This window comes from Pristis pectinata, chromosome 4 (assembly GCF_009764475.1).
Source record: "Pristis pectinata isolate sPriPec2 chromosome 4, sPriPec2.1.pri, whole genome shotgun sequence".
Taxonomy (NCBI): Eukaryota; Metazoa; Chordata; class Chondrichthyes; order Rhinopristiformes; family Pristidae; genus Pristis; species Pristis pectinata.
In genome coordinates, this window is record NC_067408.1 from 27,527,251 (window position 1) to 27,548,871 (window position 21,621).

The 21,621-nt window shown below is 38.0% G+C and overlaps 1 protein-coding gene across 3 annotated transcripts in view; it reads left to right on the plus strand.

Annotated features, from left to right (window-relative positions):
- The window catches only part of LOC127569917 (glucocorticoid receptor-like), a 95,757-nt gene that overhangs the window by 48,188 nt on the left and 25,948 nt on the right, over positions 1–21,621 (plus strand). For all 3 annotated transcript variants that reach the window (XM_052014974.1, XM_052014975.1, XM_052014976.1), the window contains exon 3: positions 14,077–14,243. In XM_052014974.1, coding sequence (XP_051870934.1) covers positions 14,077–14,243 — 167 coding nt within the window. The remainder of the gene's footprint in view (positions 1–14,076; positions 14,244–21,621) is intronic.

The window sequence follows — 21,621 nt, forward strand, 5'->3', positions numbered from 1 at the left end:
TGTTTAAGAGGCATTTAGGAAGGTACGTGAATGAACAGGGAATGGAAGGATATAGACCATGTGCAGGCAAATGTGATTAATTTGGATTGGCATCATGGTCGGCACGGATGTTAGTTTTGTGGGCTGAAGGGCTTGTTCCTGTGCTGTACTTTCCTATGTTCCATCTATATCCCATTGCAGAATCACAGTATCCTTATCACAACATGCCCTTCCACCTGTTTTTGTATCATTGACAAATTTGGAAACTTTACATACTGTCCCTTCCTCCAGGTCATTAATGTAAATAGTGAAGATTTGTGGACCAAAAACTGATCCCTGCAGTACTCCACCAGTTATCTCCTTCCAATCTGAAAAGGGCCCATTTATTTCAATTCTGTTTTCAATGAGACAACCAGTTTTCAGTCAATTCAAACTTATTTCCTCCAATAGCATGGGCTTTTAATTTGTGCACCAGATTTCCAGTTCCCACACACTCTTGAAATTCACTGGGGTGCCTGTTCCCACGCTGCCTTGAAACTCATCAGGACCCAATTGCCACACTCCCTTGAAACTTCCTGGGTTTAATGGAAAATTTATAATTAAGTATACTGTGTGACAGCTTTTTTTAAAAAAAAAAGTGGTTTAAAAGTGGGAATATTAATGAGGGAAACATCCAATGGTTTGGAAAATATGCTAGTCTGGTACAACCAAAATGTGCCAGATTAATGGACTTTTGCAGTATATTGTTAAAATTATTTGTCTTAAATTTGTGTACAGTGGAAGATAGAATCTTGCTTTGTAATATTTGTGATGAAATAGTAATCTGGCTCATTTAGGGTATGATTTTGAGGCTCTAAGGCAATGTATCTCAATCCAGTCAAACTTGCAGATCTATTTATTGTCTCCAGGTCAAAGACTATGCTTGACACAATTAATATTCCAATGTGTTGACTTTTTAAAAAAAACACATTTCCCATACCCTATTTCTAAAGCACAAAATACTCAGCAACCAAGAACATATTAGATGTGTGGAATAAATTAGAAAAACATACTTAATTTTTAGTCATAGCTTTTTCAAAATGTTTGGAATAAATGGCAATAAATATTATCAAGAGGTTGGTATAAAGTACAGTACAAGAAAACTAATACTGTATTTGAGATGTTATTGTCACACTGTTCAGTGATCATTTACTTTTAATTCAGATCTAATTACCATGCAACAAAAGTAGATCATTTACTGACATTCTTGATCAAAACATAACACAGGGAAAAGGGAAGGAAATTATAATGAACAACTAAGCTGAATATCATGAGGTAGCTCGGTGGTTTATATATTTTTTAAAAAATTGCCTGTTGGTTCCTGGTTCTTGCTTTAAACTTGGGAGGGAGCCTCAATGCCTCCTCAGTTACTAAGATTTAAAATTTAAAACAGTGGAAAGAGATGAAGAGATCCAATCAACTGATGAAATCTCAGTGAATTTTTCTTTTTTGGAGTTGCAGTACAATCCAATTCATTTTGTTCCGTTAACAGTTACAAGTATAACTTGTCTGTGGGGGTTTTATGAATCTTTTGAACCTAAGTGTTAATTGAAGCCAAGTTTGCATCATACGCAGATTTTCAATAATGCATGCAAAATATTTGTAGTAACCTGTAAGAACAAATCCAGTAGTTTATCGGTGGCTCAGCTAAGACAAGGGCAATGAACCAGAATGGCTTCACACAAGCACTTTGTAGAATCATAGTTTAATATTGCACGAAGGAGGCTATTTGGCCAATCATGTCTGTGCTGACTTTTGAAAGGGTTTTCCAATTTAATCCCACACATCAACTTGCTTTCCATAACCCTCCTAATTAATTTTGTTTAACTATCATTTGCCTATTAAAATTCCTTTGGACTCCAGTTCTATGAGCTTTTCAAGTAGTGCATTCTAGATCTTAACTGTAATCTAGTGGAGAAATATCTTCTCACTACTCTGGTTACCACCCATCCTGATAGAGGGACTTTACATTGCCACTACATCATGTCCCTTCACATCATAAAAGTCTATTACGTCACTCCTTGTTCTCTAGAGAACAAACCCATTGTTTCCACATAACCAAAGAGCACCTTTATGTATTTACTTTCAGTTTAAGCTCACCAGGGTTTTGATTTCCTTTTCAAACAGTGGGCAACTTCCTGTGTGGAATCTTTATCAAAGGCCTTCTGAAAATCCACGTTCACCACATCCACCAGTTCCCTCTCTTGTACTCTATTAGATTCATTCTCAGGATGGCAGATTTCATCCCCTGAAGGACTTTAATGAACCAGTAAATTGGTGGTCAACATCACTAATGTCTAATATGTGATGACATTTAACATGCAAGTTTAATCAAGTGAGAAATGCAGATGTCGCCTCCATTACAGGGGTTGCATTCTTAGAAAATGTCTGTATTGCTATTTTCCATAACATGTAGCCATGTCATACGCACTTTCATCAAGAACCTTAAGTTGAAATAAAATTGTGATTTTTTTCTGCATATATTTAGTGAGAGTGAATTTTATTCCGTATCTCAAATTTTTGGATAGTGAATTGTGAATTCTGTTAGTGCAAATTTTTATTATCCAAACAACCATAACACTGGGGTTATCTGCATGTAATTCTTTGTTCTGAATTGTGGATATGTGTATCTGTTAAAAGGGGGGGGGGGGGGAAGCTATCTAAAAGAGGTTGAACTTTGCTGTTTGTTTTTGTATTGATTATTTTGCTTGGGTCATTGATGAAGTATTTTTGTTCAGGATGTCTATGATTCCAGAGGGATGGAAATTGCATGCTAATGAGCATGTTTACTGTATTAAAATTTGTAAGTATTGCATTTGTAGAAAAGCTAATATGATCATGGTTATTCCAAACAAGCAAAGAAAGAAACGTGCTGCAAAAAATAGATCTGAAACTGATTTGTTTCATATTTGCTTTGCTTGCTCCAAGTTGTTGGCAAATTCACTGATCCTCATTGCATTTTTGGCTGTGTCCTTTCCCCGTTTCATTCTACCTGGGCTGCAGAAAACTGTGGCCAAAGTATATACTTATGATTACAAGCTGTTTATCTCTGGCAATGCTCATGAGGAGGAGAATGACCTGGATGGTCCCTCTGGTTGGGAGTACAAAATGTGCCTTGTACAGTCCTGAGAGTTGAGAGAATTTGCATAAATAGGGTAGGCGTAAAAGCTGGATTGCATTTCATGCAAGACATTGGTGTATGGCAAGAAAAGTGAAATCTTAAAAAAGGAGTAGAAGAATGGGCAATACTGCTGCAATAAAAAATGAACATATTGTTAAAATGTAAAGATCACAATCTTAATGCATTTTCTTTAAACTACTTTAATATTGCATGTTTTGTATTAATTATTTTAGTTATATGGTAATGTTCCTTGAAGCTTTTCTTATCTGCTTGTTTCACCAAATTGCATGATTTAAGGCATGATGTGCCATTGCCAGATTTCATTTAGCTACAACAAAAAGATAAAATGCTAAATGACTAAGTATAGAAAAGTGAACATTTAAACAAAAAACTGCAGACATTGGAAAGGTGAAATAGAAACAAAAAATTGCTGGTAAAGCTCAGCAGGTTAGGCAGCATCTGTAAAAAGAAAAACAGTTAATGTTTCAGGTCTTGAATGGCCTGAAATATTCTTTCTTTTTCCTAAGGTGCTGCATAACCTGCTAAGGTTTTCCAGCATTTTCTGTTTTCATTTGAGTATAGAAAAGTACTGCCTTAAACGATGGGTTTAGTGCATTGTATTGTAAAGTTATTACTACACTGTAGATATTTTTATTAAATTATGGTGAAGTTGATGATATAGCTAATGATATGCCCCACCAGTGATGTGTTAAGGGAGCTGCAATGTAGAACACAACTTTCATTGACTTAAGAATTTTCTTCTGGATTCCATGTGGAAGTCCAATTGATAGAGATTAGGCAGTTAGATCGTAAATTCACGGGTTTGTTTTCCTTATGGACTGATGGAAATTGCTCTCAAATATAGAGCTATATGACCAGAATCTTAAGAGTTTCGACAAAGTCTTCATGCATCCTAATTTATCATTGCCTAACACCCAAAAAGTGTTAGTTTCAGCTTTGAGGCCATAGTGTTGATTGGTATAAATTAATAGAAATGTCATATTTTTGCGGAAATGAGAAATTGGCTAGGTTTGAGGGACAATATTAGTACTTAACTTTATTCTAGTTCATCTTATGACTTGGAAATGTACAGTGGGTAAATTAAAAGAGCTTTGTTTTATTACTCAACATTGGCAAACCATTCATTATTGAAAAAAACTGGGAACATTGACGACTTTGCCTTGAGTAGAAAATTCTGCTTTTAAAAAAAAAACTCATATCCAAAAATTGTATAAGTTTATCTATTAGCACCTATAAGTGGGAGCAGCCATGTCTGCATCTCAAAATAGTACTTCTGTCAATAAAATGCAGGAATAGTATTGGAGAAATGATATTCGGGCTTCCCAGAAACTTTGCATTTTCATGCTTACTGTGCCATTGCATTTCAGCTATTAGTGGTAGTGTTGTAGTTTCCTGTTCTTTTTCCTCTCCTTTCTGGTGGTGCATATCACGTTATTTGTCCATGTGGGTACTCTTACTCATTCATTACCAGCAGACAGTAATTGGCAGTGACCATAGGATCATTCAGATCTCTTCTTTCAGTTTGTTGGAATCTTCATACCATTCCTCAGATAAATCATCAGTATGTACAGTATGTCTTTGCTTGCTTCAAGTTCTTGATCTAAGTTGAAAGTTTCTTTTGTGTTTTCCTGGCTGAATTTTAAACACAGGTTAGCAGCTACATATTAAGATGTTTAAACTTGTTTCATCCTGTTTTTCCTGGTTTCTACTGGTTACCTGGGATTCTGATCAAAAGATCGAGTCAGGAAAAGAAGATGGAGCTATAGCTATCTTGACCATCATCTGGCAAATAAGAGTTGCACTAAGGAAAAAAAAGTGCCATTGTGTTGTAGAATAGATGAATAATGTTGAAGGAGGGAGCAATATTTGGCTGAGTCTAAGGGCGGAGAGGGATCAAGGAGAATTGTTGCAGAGAGTATCATTTATCGATCTGAAGCCATTACTCTTGATTGGAGTGATTTCAATTGTTAAATTCCAGGAAAGACAGTGGTAAATTTGTGGTAGTAAATTTGGAGAAGAAATTAAGTTTTGGAAGTGAGAAACAGGATTTCAGGGGGATAAGATTTTACAGAAGCAGCTGATGAATATTGCTCAACCTCTTACCAAAAGAACACCTTCAACATTGCAATACCACACACAACTGGAATGTCATCTGAGATTTTACTTTATAAATAGTACAATGCAAGGCTCAGATGAGGCAGAATTGAAGACAGGTTTGATTGAAAAATTCTAATTTTTTTTTTTTGCAGCAAGTCAGCATAACACAGCGATATTATATAAAACAACAAAATACTTTGTGTAGTATTGGCATCTTGTTAAATGTTACATTTGTTTTTTTGAACACCTTCCTATCACAGATTATTGAATTGGATAACTTCAATGAGGAACACCATGGGAGAACCGCTTTTATAAATTGAAAAGCAACTTAACATGAAGTAGCATTAAAAACTCATTTCCTTTACACTGCCATGATAATGTAAGCCATCTGCAAACTGCCAATTTGGTGTCTTTAAAAACCACATTCATATTTATTTGTGCTGTCATTCTGTGTCTGTTAACCTTGTGCATGTTCAGGCAAACTCACTTAATATAAATTGTAGTTGATGAAATCTTCCTAACTGATCCAGCTTTTGTATGTCCAACTCCACACTGTCTCTGCAATTCAACCTACCTTTATCTGTGCTTCAGTTTTTCTTTGATCTTCAACTCTTCATTTTATATAAATTGTTCAAAGCCCGCTATCCTTGTATTGTCCCACTATAGGTTCTACTCGCTTATCTTCTGTTATTGCTGTGCTATGCTGACTCACTGCAAAAAAAATTAGAATTTCTCAATCTGTCTTCAATTCTGCCTCATCTGAGTCTTGCACTGTCTTCTGGCTTCCAACTGATTATCCTGATTTTTCCTTCACTTGATCATTTGAGGCAATGTCTTTGGTTTCCTCAGCCTTTTTCTTTAGAAAATCAACTTCTAAATGAACAAATATATATAAAAAAATAGAAAATGCTGGAAGTACTCAGTGGCTCAACTTAAAACTAACTCATTTTCTCTCTCTCCCATCTCTAATGAAGGGCCTTTGACTTCAAATCTTAACTGTTTTCCTTCTCACAGTTTCTATCAAACTTGCTGAATGTTTCCAGCAGTTTCTGTTGTTTAACTCACTATAAACCTAACTTGTTGCTCTTTGCTTTCCCTATCTTTTAAAAACAACTTATTTAAAATCCATTTCTTCAACCAAACTTCCAGTTACTTCTTTAAATTCCTACTTTGCTTTATTTGCTACTTTTTCCTTCTTGAAATATGTAGGTTGCTTTTCATTAAAAACAGTTCTAAATTCCAGTTGTAGCAACGGAAATGTCTCCTGTCTTTTGCTGGAAATGTTTAAAGGACACAGGATTTGTGTATCACATTTTTGAAGATGGCATAAAGTTGACAATGCTCTTTTTAATGTATACAATCTCTTCGGTTTTATAAGTAGCAATGTGGGTTAAATAAAAGAGTATAGCTTTCATGGCTGTGTATAGCATGGAAAATTAGTTTCAGTTTTCGAAATGTTGCTTGCAATTCACATTCTAATTTTCTGGGTAATGTTGATGAGTCATGTTTTGCAGGTTAAGGTATTTAAAGGAAACAAATTCTTTAAAATTGCTTTTATGTTGACAGTTTTTAAGATAGAATTTTACTCGGTCATATCCTGTGACTCAGCTTTAGCATTCACTAATGACATCACAAATACTGTAGGTTGAAAGTGTAGCTATCTTGGAGTGCAATGAGAGGTTTGCTGTAATGAGCATAAATCAACCTGTGAATCACACATCAAGAATTAATGTCCAATTGTTGCTTTAATCCAAGCACCATTGCTACGTATAACAGCAACTACACAAATAATTGAGAGATGGTGATGAGAAAATTAGATTGATTTTTTTTCATATGGTGTCAAAAGTCTACAACAAAAAAAAGCATTTCCAGTTGCCAACAAATCTTTTCTCATTTGGAAGTAGATTCAGGCTAAAATGTGACTAATAAATAAGTATCTATCTAATATTGTAAAATATCAGATGAAATTTGCTGTGATTCTTAGGATCTTGTGTAATATTGAGGATGTTTACAGTGTCCTTTGAAACAGTTGCTACAGTGAAATATGGAAAATAAAATGACTTGGATGATTAAGAGAATCTGATCAGGAATATTCCAAAAAAAATGATCCATCATAAACTCCACATAAACTTTAAGTAGCTCATTTGGGAGGTATTCAATATGTCACTTGGTTTTTGACAATTTCTGGGGAAAGAAGTAGAAAGTTTGACACATGAATCATGACCCTCAATTACTTACCTACTCTTTAAACACAAAAGGGAGGAGATCAAGAAATCTCAGTGGAAAATGTAATAGTTCAAGAAAGAATAAGCTTTTTTTTATATGACACTTCTATGATTTAAGAGTGCCTTAATCTTTTGCAGCCAATTAAATACTTTTCAATAACATGCAAACAAAAATTTTTTAGAAATACTCAGCAGATGAGGCAACATAAGTGGAGAGCAAAACAGAGTTAACACTTCCGGTCAATGTACTCGTCAAGTACTTGTTCATTGGAACTCGTCAAGTTAGAAATACAATAAAAATTGGGGAAGAGGAGAGAACAAAAGAATATGTCTGTGAAAGAGTGGAGGCAGCAAGGATTTAATTTACTAAAAAGTGAACATGGTGCAGAATGAAGGTAGGTGGAACAAATAAAATACAAAAGGCCAGTCTGGAGGAGGTTTAAATGGGAAAAATAGAATGATTATCTGACACTACCAAAGGTAAATATTGTGGCTGTCAGAAATCGGAAATAAAAATACTGGGTATGCTGATTAGCTAAAATTGTTGAATTTGTTGTTGAGTCCAAAAGTTTGTAATGTGCCCAGTTGGAAAATAAAGTTAGAAGAGCATAGGAGGCTATCAACAGGGAGCAGAGAAGTCACATTGGAGTGGAATGGGAATAACAATAATAGTTGACTGGAAACTTGAGATCACCTCTGTGGACTGAACAGAAGTGTACCACAAAGCAGTCACCAAATCACTGTTTTGTCTTATCACTATGGAGGAAATCCCATCATAAGTAGCAGCTATACTAAATTGCACTAACTACAAGTAAAGGGTGGGTGTTGAATTTCATGCAGTTGCATAGAAATGTGCCATGGGATGGGGCTGGGTATTTTTAATAGAGGTGAACTGGGATATCCTGAAAGGAATGGCTCTATGGAATGCTCTCTGTGGGGAAGGGGGAAGGGGAGGGGGAGGGGTGGGGATATATGTTTAGTAGTTGGTGTTGGAAATTGCAGTGGATGGTCCTTTGATTGTGGAGGATGGTGAGGTGGAGGGCAAGGACATGGAGACTCCTGTTCTGGTTGAGGAAAAGAACGTGGAACAGACATGGTTGAAGACCCCATCAGTCAGGCTGTAAGGTAATCCTTGGATATGAGAAAGGGAAGGCATATTGGAAACACTAGTACAGAAGGTGCATCATCAGTACAGATGCAAGAGAGATAGGAGAAAATGTACTTTAGCTGTGAGAGTCACTGAACTTGTAGTGGATGTTGGTTGGTAGCATCTCTCCTGAAATGGAGACGAGAAGTTGAAGAAGGAGAAGGAAGAATTGGTAATGTCCCATGTGAAAGTGAGAGAATGGGAAATTGGCAGAAAAGTTGATGAAATTTTCCGGTTTAGTGCACGAGTAGGAAGGGAAAAGTACTTTTCAAGTGAATTATTGTTATAATGAGAAATACAACAGTTTGTGCAGAGCAAATTCTAACATCAGAGAATACATGACAAAGATAGGAAATCATGCGGACGTCCAACGGGGAGGATGAGAGTCATTGCACATGGCATCAAAGCAGCATTTAACTAATTGTGACATCAAAGGACAGAACTAAAACTAGTTGATGGGAATTATAGATCAAAACTTTCCAGTAGCCAGACTCAAACCAACTTAAGGGGATGTGGTTGTGGTCTTTGGAAGCCAGAAACAACTGGAGTAGCAACATACTGTAAATATTGCAATTACAAGGAGCAGGTCAGAGATTGGATATTATACGCTTGGTTTGTCAACTCCCCAAAGTCTTTCCACAGGTGAAAAACAGGAATATAATGAAATATATGAGGGCAACTCCAGCAGCATTCAAGAAACTTGGTCACATCCCCAATAAATGTAGCTCATATGATTGGCATTCTATCTACTGTATTAAACATTTTCAACTGCACCATCACAGCAACACAACTGCATAGAGTCATAGAGTTGTACAGTACAGAAATCGGCCCCTCAGCCCACCACGTCCCTGCCGACTTTTTTGCCCATCTAAATGAATCCATTTTGCCTGTGTAAGGACCATATTCTTCTATACCTTGCTTACTTCAGTGCCTGCCTCAATGCCTCTTAAACCTAGTAATTGTACCTGATTCCACCACCTCCTCTGGCAACACGTTCCAGATATCAACCATTCTCTGTGCAAAAGAACATCCCTAAGATTCCCTTTAAATCTCTTACCTCTCACCTTAAAACTTTGCTCTTGTTTTTAATACGATGGGGAAAAGATTTTGACTATCCTATTATGATCTTGTATACTTCTATCAGGTCACCCGTTAGCCACCTTCACTCCAGGGAAAACAAGCCCAATCTATCTAATCTCTCCCCATAACTAAAATCTAATGCTCAGCTTAATTGGCTGCATCTCCAAAACATAGGACGTCAACTACTTAACAGGATAAGGGCAGTGGCACATGGGAATACTGCCATCTATCAATCCCCCTCCTTGTTATGTGCCATTATGATTTGTAAGTATGTTATTGATTCTCTAAGGTGCTCAGTCAAAGTCCCAGAGCTCAACAGAAGGACTGCAGTTGTTCAAGAAGACATCCCACCACCATCATCTCAAGAGTGATTAGTAAATAAATAAATGATGATTTTGAAAGTGAATTCCATAGGATAATGAAAAAAGTGGAGTTCTGATAAAGTGGCTTCAACAAAGAGCTAAAGACAGAAAGTACTGGCTTTTAAACCTTTCTGGCATCAATGTATTTGAGAAGTATAGGAAGACAAAATGTCAGGAGAAGTGGTGGCGGGTGGTCGTATTGATGAAGGGTAGTATTGAAGTTTTGTGGAACATACAGCTGAATGTTCAAATTCTGAATCTTTATTCAAATACATTAAATTAGATGCATCAGAAAGGCAAGGAGGGAGAAGAAAACTTTCTGAATTGATGTTTATAGTTCAATAATGAAAGTGCTGATTCTAGATATCATGAAGTAGGGCAAGTATGGAAAAATAATTGGTAAATGGTGATAACATAGATTTAAACTTGTAATGGAAAGGGACGAAGTAAAATCAAAGATGACAGAACCTTTTGACAAGAGCCTGTATCAGTGATTTGAGCAGGAACTGAGAAGAAACAGATCTTCCAAGGAAACAGTAAATGCTCATAGTTCAAGTACAAACCAAGCATTGTCCCATAAGGAGAAAAAATGGTGCATGAAAAATGAAATGGAGGTTACAGTAAAACTAAGCTGAAGGTAGATGCAATAAGATCAATTAACATAGTCGATCATGCTACTTTTCTAGTGTAGTGCAAAATGCTGCATTTCCGCAAAAAAAATGCTAGTTTGGCCATATTCCAGCATAGTCCTGTGGAATCTACAGACCAGAGATTTTTCTGCTCTGATGCCTAGAATGCCACAGGATATACTCATTGCAGAGCCTTAATCACATTTCGAAATCGGAAAATTTTTGTGAAGGACAGCTGAAGTCAGGCGGCTGCAAAAATGGTGATTTTGTTTTTGAATTGCAAGACTAATAAGATCTTATTTCAAAATGGTTTAGCATTAAGCGATTAATAATTTGAACCAATAGAACAAGGCATTCAGAAGTTACCTACATCTGGGTTTGACAATACCAGTGGAAGAATACTTTATGATTGTATTAGCTCATTGGTTTCATTTTATCAATGCATTGTTAAAGTTCAAGGTTGTAAAAAGAGGAAAAGAGGTGTTCCTTTTATTTACATAACGCCAATTTAAGCATTGAGATGTTAGCATTTCTTAAATTGCATGTTAATGACAGGTTGCATGTATGGGTATTCGGGTGATAGAATAGATTTTGTTCTGCTATATTCCAGACTCTACTGCCTGTGTCCTTGAAACTATTCAGACCTGGAGAGATTCCAAGACTGAACTGGGCTCAGCTGCTTGTCTTTGTGAAAAGTGCATAGGTTTCTCCAAATGGTGGCAGCTGCCATTTTATACAAGCAATTAATTTTGTTATTGGGCTTTTATTTTCATTTCTTAGGTTTTCACATTTTCAAGATAAGTGGAAGGTAATCTTTCTCTTGCTGCGTGCATGAAGGGTCATGTTAATGGCTTGATTACTTTCATATGTTTTGAGTTTTAATGTTGATTCAAATATTATCTTTCCTTACCATTTTAGATCAAATGATCACTTTTGAACATTTCAGATAGCCAGTTATATGTCAGTTTTGTTCCAGATTTTCCAAAAATAAACTTGATTGAAAACAGCAAAATCTTATATTTCTAATTTACAGTCAGATCTTCTGTTCTGATTAATACAACAGTTTAAAATCATATTGCACACATAAAATCAAGGTCCCTACAATTCAGGTAGTTGGTCATTTATTTTAGTGCCACTTAGCACTTACGACCCCTCTGTTTATCATTTATACAGGCATAGATTATATTAAAAAAAACTGCTCTTTTTAAAACTCTTTGTATCTGGCACTATTCCCTGAATGAGAAGAGTGAGCAGATATTTAAGACTCTTCCAAAACACAGTTGAATCAATTATCACCATGTCTCATTATTATCGCACTTAGAAATATGCCTTTACTTTTTTTATTCATTCAAGGGATGAGAGCTTCGCAGGCTGAGCTAGCATTTAATTGCCCATTCCTAACTGCCCTTGAGAAGGTGGTGGTGAGCTGCCTTCTTGAGCCACTGCAGTCCTTGATATGTGGGTATACCCACGATGTTGTTGAGGAGGGAGTTCCATGATTCTGACCCAGCAAAGGTGAACGAATGACAATGTATTTCCAAGTCAGGGTGGTGTGTGGCTAGGAGGGCAACTTCCAGGTGATAGTGTTCCCATGCTTTTGCTGCCCTTGCCCTTCCAGCTGGTAGAGGTTGTGAGTTTTGACGGTGCTGTCTAAGGAGTCTTGGTGAGTTGTCTGGTGTATTCTGTATGTGGTACAAGCTGCTGCTGATGTACATTGGTGGTGGAGAGAGTGAATGTTTGTGGATAGGGTACCTATTAAGTGGACTATTATATCCCATGTGGTCTCAAGTTAAGAGTGCTGTTGAAGCTGCATCATCCAGGCAAATGGAGAGTGTTCCACCACTTTGGGGAGGCTATGGGGAATTAGATGGTGAGTTACTCACTGCAGGATTCCTAGCCTCTGACCTGCTCTTGTGGCCACATTGTGTACATGGCTACTCTGGTTCAACTTTTAGTTATACAAAGAGGTAAAAAGATGTGGAGACGTATTCTGTGTGCTTCTGCTCTGTAGCTGAAAGCAACAATTGTTACTGAATGATTGAATTTTATATTACATGATAGCTTTGACTTTTTAACAGCATGTGGAGATTGAATTCCACAATTCCATCCATGGTTTTCTGAGGAGGAAGACAAAAGATAGAACTGCTTAAGATAACACCAAACATTGTGATCAAAGGAATTGTGAAGTCAGCTGTTTGTTGTCAACAAACTGCCAAATGGACAAGACTTCCATAAGCACAAGACTTATGAACATGTTGTAACAAGACAAGGGGAATTGAAAGAGTACTTAGAGACAGGCTCGAGTTAAGGGAAGTGGCAGCAGGCAACGCTTTGGTAAATGGAATGGTGGAGATGCAACAGAAGCAATTGAACAAGTGATTTCGAACGAGTCAGTATGAGATTCTTTGGACTTGTTTGTTGGAAATGACAGAGGAGGTGGTTGGCAGTGGAGAAAACGAGCTTGGTGTTGTCTTTGCTTTTCTGAATGATTGCAGGATAGTGGCCAGTGCTAGATGTGGCTAATTCTGTTGTGTAAGAAATGCTCAAAGCTATGTCCTTGGACTTGAGAAAACAACGATTGTAATGTTTAGTATATGCACACTTGGGTTTGCAAGACACCCCTGGGAGATGAGACTGGTGCTCTGAAGCATAATGGTGAAAATTAGGCAGAGAAGTGAAGGTTGTCAATGTTAGAACACAAAATATAACCGATGACAAATAAAACAATATAGTAGCATCTGTATTGAAGAGCAATATCAGGCTTGTAGGTAGGATGGACAAGTAACTTTTAACTGAGCTGACGTTGCAGTGATGAGAGTACATTGTAGTATACATAAGGAAACGTACTGCCAAAGCAGAATGCTTTCTACTGTTACAAAGAGATGGGAATGTTATTGTTCAATTTCTTATTCCACGTGGTTGTTACATGGTATGATCTTCGTATATTTCTTTGAAAAATATTGTTTGGGTCAGGCAGCATCTGGAGAGGGAAATGGACAGTCGACATTTTGGGTTAAGACTCTTCACCTGGAGCAAGCAATTATTTAACATACTGAAAGTAGGAAAATTATACAGTGGCACACTCTAAAGAAAAACCTTAAAAGGACTTACTGTAGTTAATGGATCCAATTAGAAATACTTTTGTAAACTATGATTGTATTACTGTTCTGTTTTGGTTAATTGGGAGAAGATTTGTTAAATGTTATAGTTTGGGCCTGTCCTTTCAGAGAGCTAAATTGTATCACTGCCAGAGAAACTCTTCAACAGGCAGTACAAATCTAATAAGTGACTGTTTAAATGTAAATACCTATGGAATATTTGTCTGCCAGATCTTGTTAGTTTTTATTTGATCTAAATTATATTTTTTTTCCTCCAGCTCTGGTCTGAAATCTGAAGGAAGCTCGTCAACCACCTCCACCTCTAATGCCTCCTCGGGGCCACCTGCCAAAGTCTGTCTAGTTTGCTCAGATGAAGCATCTGGATGTCATTACGGTGTTCTTACTTGTGGCAGTTGCAAAGTGTTTTTCAAGAGAGCTGTGGAAGGTAAGGAGTGGGTCCTATTCTAACTTATCCATATACCATTGATAAAGTGGGCAAAAGCAAATTTTGTTTTCTTTTCATAAATCTATAAGTGCCAGTGTGCCAAGATATTAAAACAAAACACTGCAGAGAAAAAATTGAAACCGTATGGTGAAATTTGCCTGTGCTTAAATAGGATTATGTAGAAGGTACATTATGGAAGTAGACCATTTGGCTCAACCAGTCCATAACAGTGAGCATTTATGCTCCACTTGAATGGTCTCCTTGCGTCTTGCAAATTTATCAATGTGACCTTCTGTTCCCCTTTCCCTCATGCTTGTCCAGCCTTCTTGTAATTAAATCCAGACAATTTGCTTCCATCACTCCCTGGTAGTGAGTTCCATATTCTGTCCACTCTTCTCAATTTCTTATTGGATTTCTTAGTGGCTCCCTTATATGGATAATTGGAATTGGTTTATTATTGTCATATGTACTGAGATACAGTTAAAAACTTACCTTGCGTTCATACAGATCAATTCATTACACAGTGCATCAAGGTAATACAATGTAAAACAATAACAATGCAGAATAAACTGCAACAGATACAGAGAAAGTGCAGTGCAGGTAGATGATAAGGTGCAAGATCATAACAAGGTAGATTGTGAGGTCAAAAATCCATCTTATCGTACAAGGTAATCATTCAATAGTTTTATAAAAGCAGGATAGAAGCTGTCCTTGAGCCTGGTGGTGTGTGCTGTCAGGCTTTTGTATCTTCTGCCCGATAGAAGAGGGGAGAACAGAGAATGTCTGGGGGTGGGTGGGGTCTTTGATTATGCTGGTTGCTTTACCGAGGCAGCGAGAAGTGTAGATGGAGTCCACGGAAGGGAGGCTGGTATCCATGATCTGCTGAGCTGTGTCCACAACTCTGTGCAGTTTTTTGTGGTCACGGGCAGAACAGTTACCATACCAAGCCGTGATGCATCCAGGTAGGATGCTTTCTATGATGCATCAATAAAAATTGGTGACAGTCAAAGGGGACATGCCAAATTTCTTTAGCCTCCTGTGGAAGTAAAGGCGCTGATGAGCTTTCTTGGCCGTGGCGTCTACATGGTTGGACCAGGACAGGCTATTAGTCACGTTCACTCCTAAGAACTTGAAGCTTTCAACCCTCTCGACCTCAGCACCATTGATGTAGACAGGAGCACGTGCACTGCCCCCCTCCCTGAAATCAATGACCAAGTCTTTTGTTTTGCTGACATTGAGGGAATGGTTGTTGTCATGATACCATGTCACTAAGCTCTCTATCTCCTTCCTGTACTCCGACTCATTGTTATTTGAGATATGGCCCACGATGATGGTATTATCTGCAAACTTGCAGACGGAGTTGGAGCAGAATCTGGTCATGCAGTCATGAGTGTATAGGGAGTAGAGTAGGGGGCTGAGGACGCAGCCCTGTGGGGCACCAATGTTGAGGAGAATCATGGTGGAGGTGTTGCTGCTTATCCTTACTGATTGCGGTCTGTTGGTCAGGAAGTCAAGGATCCAGTTGCAAAGGGACATCTTGAGACCCATGTCTTGGAGTTTGGTGATGAGTTTGCTTGGAATTCTAGTATTGAAGGCAGAGCCATAATCAATAAACAATAGTCTAATGCAGGAGTCTTTACTGTCCAGATGCTCCAGAGCCTCTAATTATACTCTTTCCCACAACTAGATGCTCTCTCTCCGTATGTACACTATGAAAGCTTTTTCATGATTTGAAAGATTTCCTTTAGTTCACATCTTAACTGCCTTTCCTCTAGAGAAAAGAGACCTTTCTGTTCATGCTTTTCAAAAATGTATACCTCCACCTTTCTCATTTCTTGGTAAATCTTGCTCGGTCCCTCTATTTTCTTTGACACTATGGCCAGCAGACTTCTTGAGTAGTGGTCCAACATACTTACCCATTTTTCAATTCCATTCCTCTAAAAATGAACCCTTGTGCTCCATTTTTTATGGTCTTACTAACCTGTGGCACAACTTTGTGATTGGTGAATTTGTCTAATTGCCAGCCCTTGGTTCCCTACCCTACCTAGGCTCACACCTTAAAAGTAGTAAGCGACCTTCCTATTTTTCCAAAATATACCACATTTAACAGCATAATATTAATGGCTGCATTAATGAAAGTGAAGAGAAGGAAAAAGCAACTTTAAGAAAAGCTTTTACAAACCTTAAATAAATACATCCAATAACTAAACCAGAACAATTTTAAGGGTTGCTGCTGTGTCCACAAAACAAGTCATGTTCAGCATGGAGAAGCATTGATTCATCAAGTTGGGGATAATTGATGATGCAACTTTTATTTTGTTTGAGTGATCTAAAACAGAAAATCATAGGTCCAGTGTCTACAATTACAATATCAAACTACTCCCACTCTACTCTGTCCTGCTGGTGGGACAAATAATACCCAAAGATCTTAATGAAGGAATCAGAGACATTGGATGAAAATAAATTTGATTTTATAGGAATGAGTAGGTTATTTCATTATCCTGTGGGACATTTCTCCCAGTTTGTATGATAGCCCTCAGATGTTAATGAGGAAAACTCTAACATGTTGGTTGAGCTAAGTAAGATTACTCTCATTTTATACTTCACCAGTTTTCTGTTTTATTCATTCTGAACTTTGTAGGAATTGTTTACTTTGTAGAAATTGTCTAGCTAAGTTACTTAAGTAGTTATTAAGAGTTGATCATATTGCATGACCACACTTGTGCCAGCACATTCTCCATCCTGAAGCAATTTCGATCTTTTACAGTAATTTGGAAGCTTTTACTTCTGTTTCTGGTGCTTTTCTATAAATTGCTGGTCTGTCTTGGGACTGGTATCACCAATATTCTCTAGGGCAGTTTATATACTGATTGATTACATTGATTTCTGAATTATTTCATGGAACTAAATTTAGAATCAAATCATTTTAGTTTTACTGAATTACAAGTTATCCCAGTTCTACTAAAACTAAATGTCGCAGTAATTTTACTTCTCTTCTCCAGTGTGGAAAGAGAGTAAAGAACTCACTCAGTTTAGTGTGCTTGTATGCTTTTTTGAAAGAACTACCCCCATACTCTTTCCACATTGTCCTGCAGATACTTAGTTCTCTTTTGAAAATTGCTGTGGAACTTACTTCTACCATCTTATCAGGCAGAGCATTCCAGATCATATAAAATTGATGGATAAAGTAATAAATTTATGACTTTTCTCTGTCTCATTTGCTCTAATTCTGTCATTTTTGGTTGCCAATTTGCCTCCTAATAAAACTCGTCCCACCCTGTCACTTGCAAGGATGCTATTCCCTTCTCTCAGTTCCTCCGTCTCTGTCGCATCTGTTCTCATGATGAGGCTTTCCATTCTAGGACATCTGAGACGTCCACTTTTTTCAGAAAACGAGCTTTCCATACCACTGCTATCAATGCAGCCCTCACCCCATCCCCACCCAGACATAACAGATATAGGGTTCCCCTTGTCCTCATCTGCCACCCCACAATACAACGTATTATTCACCGTAACTTCCGCCATTTCCAATGGGATCCCACCACCAGGCACATCTTCCCTTCCCCTCCCCACCATTCCCCTCTCCACCTTCTGCAGGGATTGGTCTCTCTGTGACTCCCTTGTCTGTTCATCCCTCCCCACCGATCCCCCTCCAGACGCTTATCCCTGCAAAGTGCTAGGTGTTGCACCTGCCCCTACACCACCTCCATCACCACCATTCAGGGCCTTAAACAGTTCTTCCAGGTGAGGCAGCCCTTCACATGTGAATCCTTCAGTGGCATTTATTGCATCCTGTGCTTCTGGTGCAGCCTCCTCAACATCGGTGAGACCCAATGCAGATTGGGGGATCACTTCATCAAGCACCTTCACTCGATCCGCTGTAACAGCCAGGATCTCCCAGTGGCCAGCCATTTTAATTCCACATTCTATATTGACATACCTGTCCACAACCACTTCTACTGCCAAGTTGAGGCTAGACACAGATTAGAGGAACAGCACCTCCTATTCGTGCTTGGTAGTCTCCAACCTGACGGCATGAACATTGATTTCTCTAACTTCCGGTAACCGCTGTCTCCCCTTTTTTCCCCTTATCTCACCAGCCCCACCACCTGTTCTCTTTCTCCTCCCCCACCCTCTCAATCTGCCCATCACCCACACATTCCTCCCTCCAGTTCCCCTCCTCACCTCCTTCCCTTCATTCCATGGTCCACTGTCTTCTCCTATCAGATTCCATCATCTTCAGCCTTCTGTCACTTCCACCTATCACCTCCCAGCTTCTTGCATCATTCCCACTCCTCACCTCCCCCACCTGCCCATCTTATCCCTCTTACCTGGATTCATCTATCACCTGCCAGCTCTTGCTCCAACCCCTCCCCCTATCCTTTCATAACAGCTTCTCCCTTCTTTCCAGTCCTGATGAAGGGTCTCAACCCAAAACGTCAACTGTCCTTTTCCCTCTGTGGATGCTGCCTGACCCACTGAGTTCCTCCACCATTTTGTGTGTTGCTCCTAATGCAAATAGTTACTTGATATATCAAAGTATTTCATAATATTGCACATCATTAAGTCTCTTGCTAATAATCTCTGCTTTAAAGTGAACAAATCCAGTCTCCTTAGTCTCTTCACATGTCATCCATCTTTCTTGGTTTAATTCTAGTACCATCTCCTGTATCTTTTACCCAAAGCCTTGACATCCTTCTTAAATGCTGGTACCTGCAAATAAACACATTACTGGAGTTTATGTATAAATAGTTCTGTAAAGACTTGGTGTGATGTCTGATCATCAAGTTCACGGTTTCCAGTGAAGTCTGCTACCACCCCACCCACTGCTTAATTTTTATGTTATTTGTAAACTTTGAAATGAGCAAAGTCCAGGTCATGTTATATATCAGGAAGAGAAATGGGTGTAATATTGATCTCGGGGTACACAATTGTTATAACTCTCTATGGTCTGGATATTACCATTATTCTTGGCTTTTCTCATCTAACCCAATTTTGCATCCATGCTATATCTTATCCAATAGGTTTCAGTTTTACTAACAGTTCTATTACATAGAACCTAAGGTCCACATACACCACCCCATTTCATTGCTTTATCAAACATTTCAGCCAAGTTTAGACATTCACATTTTGCATTTAACTTTTGCTCCATTTGACTCTGCTGCGCTGATCCCCTCACCTCCTTCTCCCACTGTCATAAAGCAACAGACCTGTAACCAACAATACTTGGTGATTTTATAGTGACAGATCTGTGCCCACTGGTACAATACATTGAGCTGGATATTAACCTGGATCTGTACAAGCACCAGGGTCTCTGGTTCCCGGATGCCTCATCCCTGGGTCCTTGAGTTACGGATCTATTTGGATCCCTGGGCCTTGGGTAGAAAATGTGGGGAGCTGAATCCGATGTTCAGTCTTCAGCTTCTACGCACTCCTCCTGGTCCCCTCAAGTTTTTGTCAATGAGTTACTTGTAAGATTAATTCAATTCTGGGAATTCCCAAGAACTGAATTAACTCCTTACAAGTGGGCAGCTCAACCAGGGGCATCTTGCTTGTTGAGCAGCCATATGTGACAGAAGTATGGCTACTGAATGGTAAGTAAAACTGAACAGACATATCCCATAGGTGAAGTTGCTGTACACTGTGGCCTTTAAAGATGGTAATAAAAAGATGTTGGCATATCTTTTTGAGAACCAATTGTCTACACCACATAGATAATGCTATTTGTAGTAGGTATTCTGTAACTCCATTTCTTCTGGAATCGCTCTTAATTGCTGCTGACAGTGAGCATGCATAAAATTTACACTGGGCAAAGATTTGAATGAACACTGTCCTTGCTGCATAATGCTAAACTAAATTATCAGAATATAGTTGTTATTTCATCTATAAACAGTCAATTTGCAATTCCACCTACTTGTTTTGATGCTGACTATAATGTGCTATTGGGAGATGATAAGCACTTATAATGAAAGGGTGGGAAATGGATCTTTCTGGTTGATTCCTCGGAATAGCTCAGTAAACCAAATGTTTAGCCAGATCTCTTGAGTGCTTGGCACAAGCTCTGAGCAAACAGATGGGGTTTATACTGTCAGTGATAATATATCTTGGAAGGTTGTTATACTGACATCAATTATAATGAATTATCATAACTAGTATCAAAAGGCATAGTATGGTGGTGCTTATTCTTTCTCAAACTTTGTTTAAAATTTTAGTTTGCCAATCTGTTCACACAAATTGGGTAGTTTGGGAGATTAATTTATGTGAAGCATTTGATGAAAGAATTCTGAAGCATGAAGTATTTGGGAATAAAATATAGTTCACAGTTCAATGTAAGTGTTTCGGAGCAGAATCTTAGTGAGGGGTTATGTTGTCCTGCATCATTGCAGTTAGGATTTTTGTCTTGCACCTTTTCTCCTTCTGATCATAATCAAGAAAGATTCTATTCAGTTGGTGCTTCCAACTTGTTCTCCCTGCAGCAATGAGTAAACACTTTTATATGTTATTCAAACATAAGTAGACTCAATGATATTTGAAAAAAATCTTGAAGCAATAGAATTGAAGAAAAAATGATTCACTGTGGTTCTTAGTAAGGTTTTTAGGGAACTCTTCAGAATAATGCATTAATTACTATTAAATGATATTTACTTCTGTGTTTTATGTATTTGATTTGATAATTAATATACCACAAACCTTTCTATTATGTGGATAAATTGTCTGAAACTGAGTTTTCAGCTGGTCATTGAGTACACTGGTCTTGATCCCATTGCAAGCTGTTCTCAGACTGCTAGAAGTTTCAAAATTTGAATTCCTCCTTCGCAGCGCACAGAGAACAATTTCATTCCCTGTTCAGAGTTGGATTCAGATACAAATTTGCAGAAAGAGGAGGGTGTTTAACTTCTGCACCCAAATCCATAGCATAGCACTCAGAAGCCACATTAATGAAAAGTAATTTTTTTTGTTACTTGGAGAAATCAGTCAAAAATCAGAAAGGAAAAACTTAACCAATTCACCTGCAATTTCCTCTACTATTTATTCCAGTACTATGAGGTAGGAAACCTGTGTCTGTCATAATTCCTGTTATGCTTTCTAGTGTCTTTTTGTTTTACCTGTATTAAATTCACAAAATTCTGTTAATTTATTTTAGGCTTCACTTGGACTGGTGTTTTATCCTTTTTCCACTGTGAATCAGATGCAAACTGCTCATTTAAGAAGGCTTATGTTTCCTTATAAGCTCATTATAGCCTCTTGTGTGTTGAAAGGATTGAATTCCTTTTTTTATTGGTATTAATTTTCACCTTGGTTTTTCATTTTGCCCCCTTTGCACCTCCCTAGTATTTTCCTTTTTATTGATTTTGTAGCTCTCCTTGTCTGTTGGATT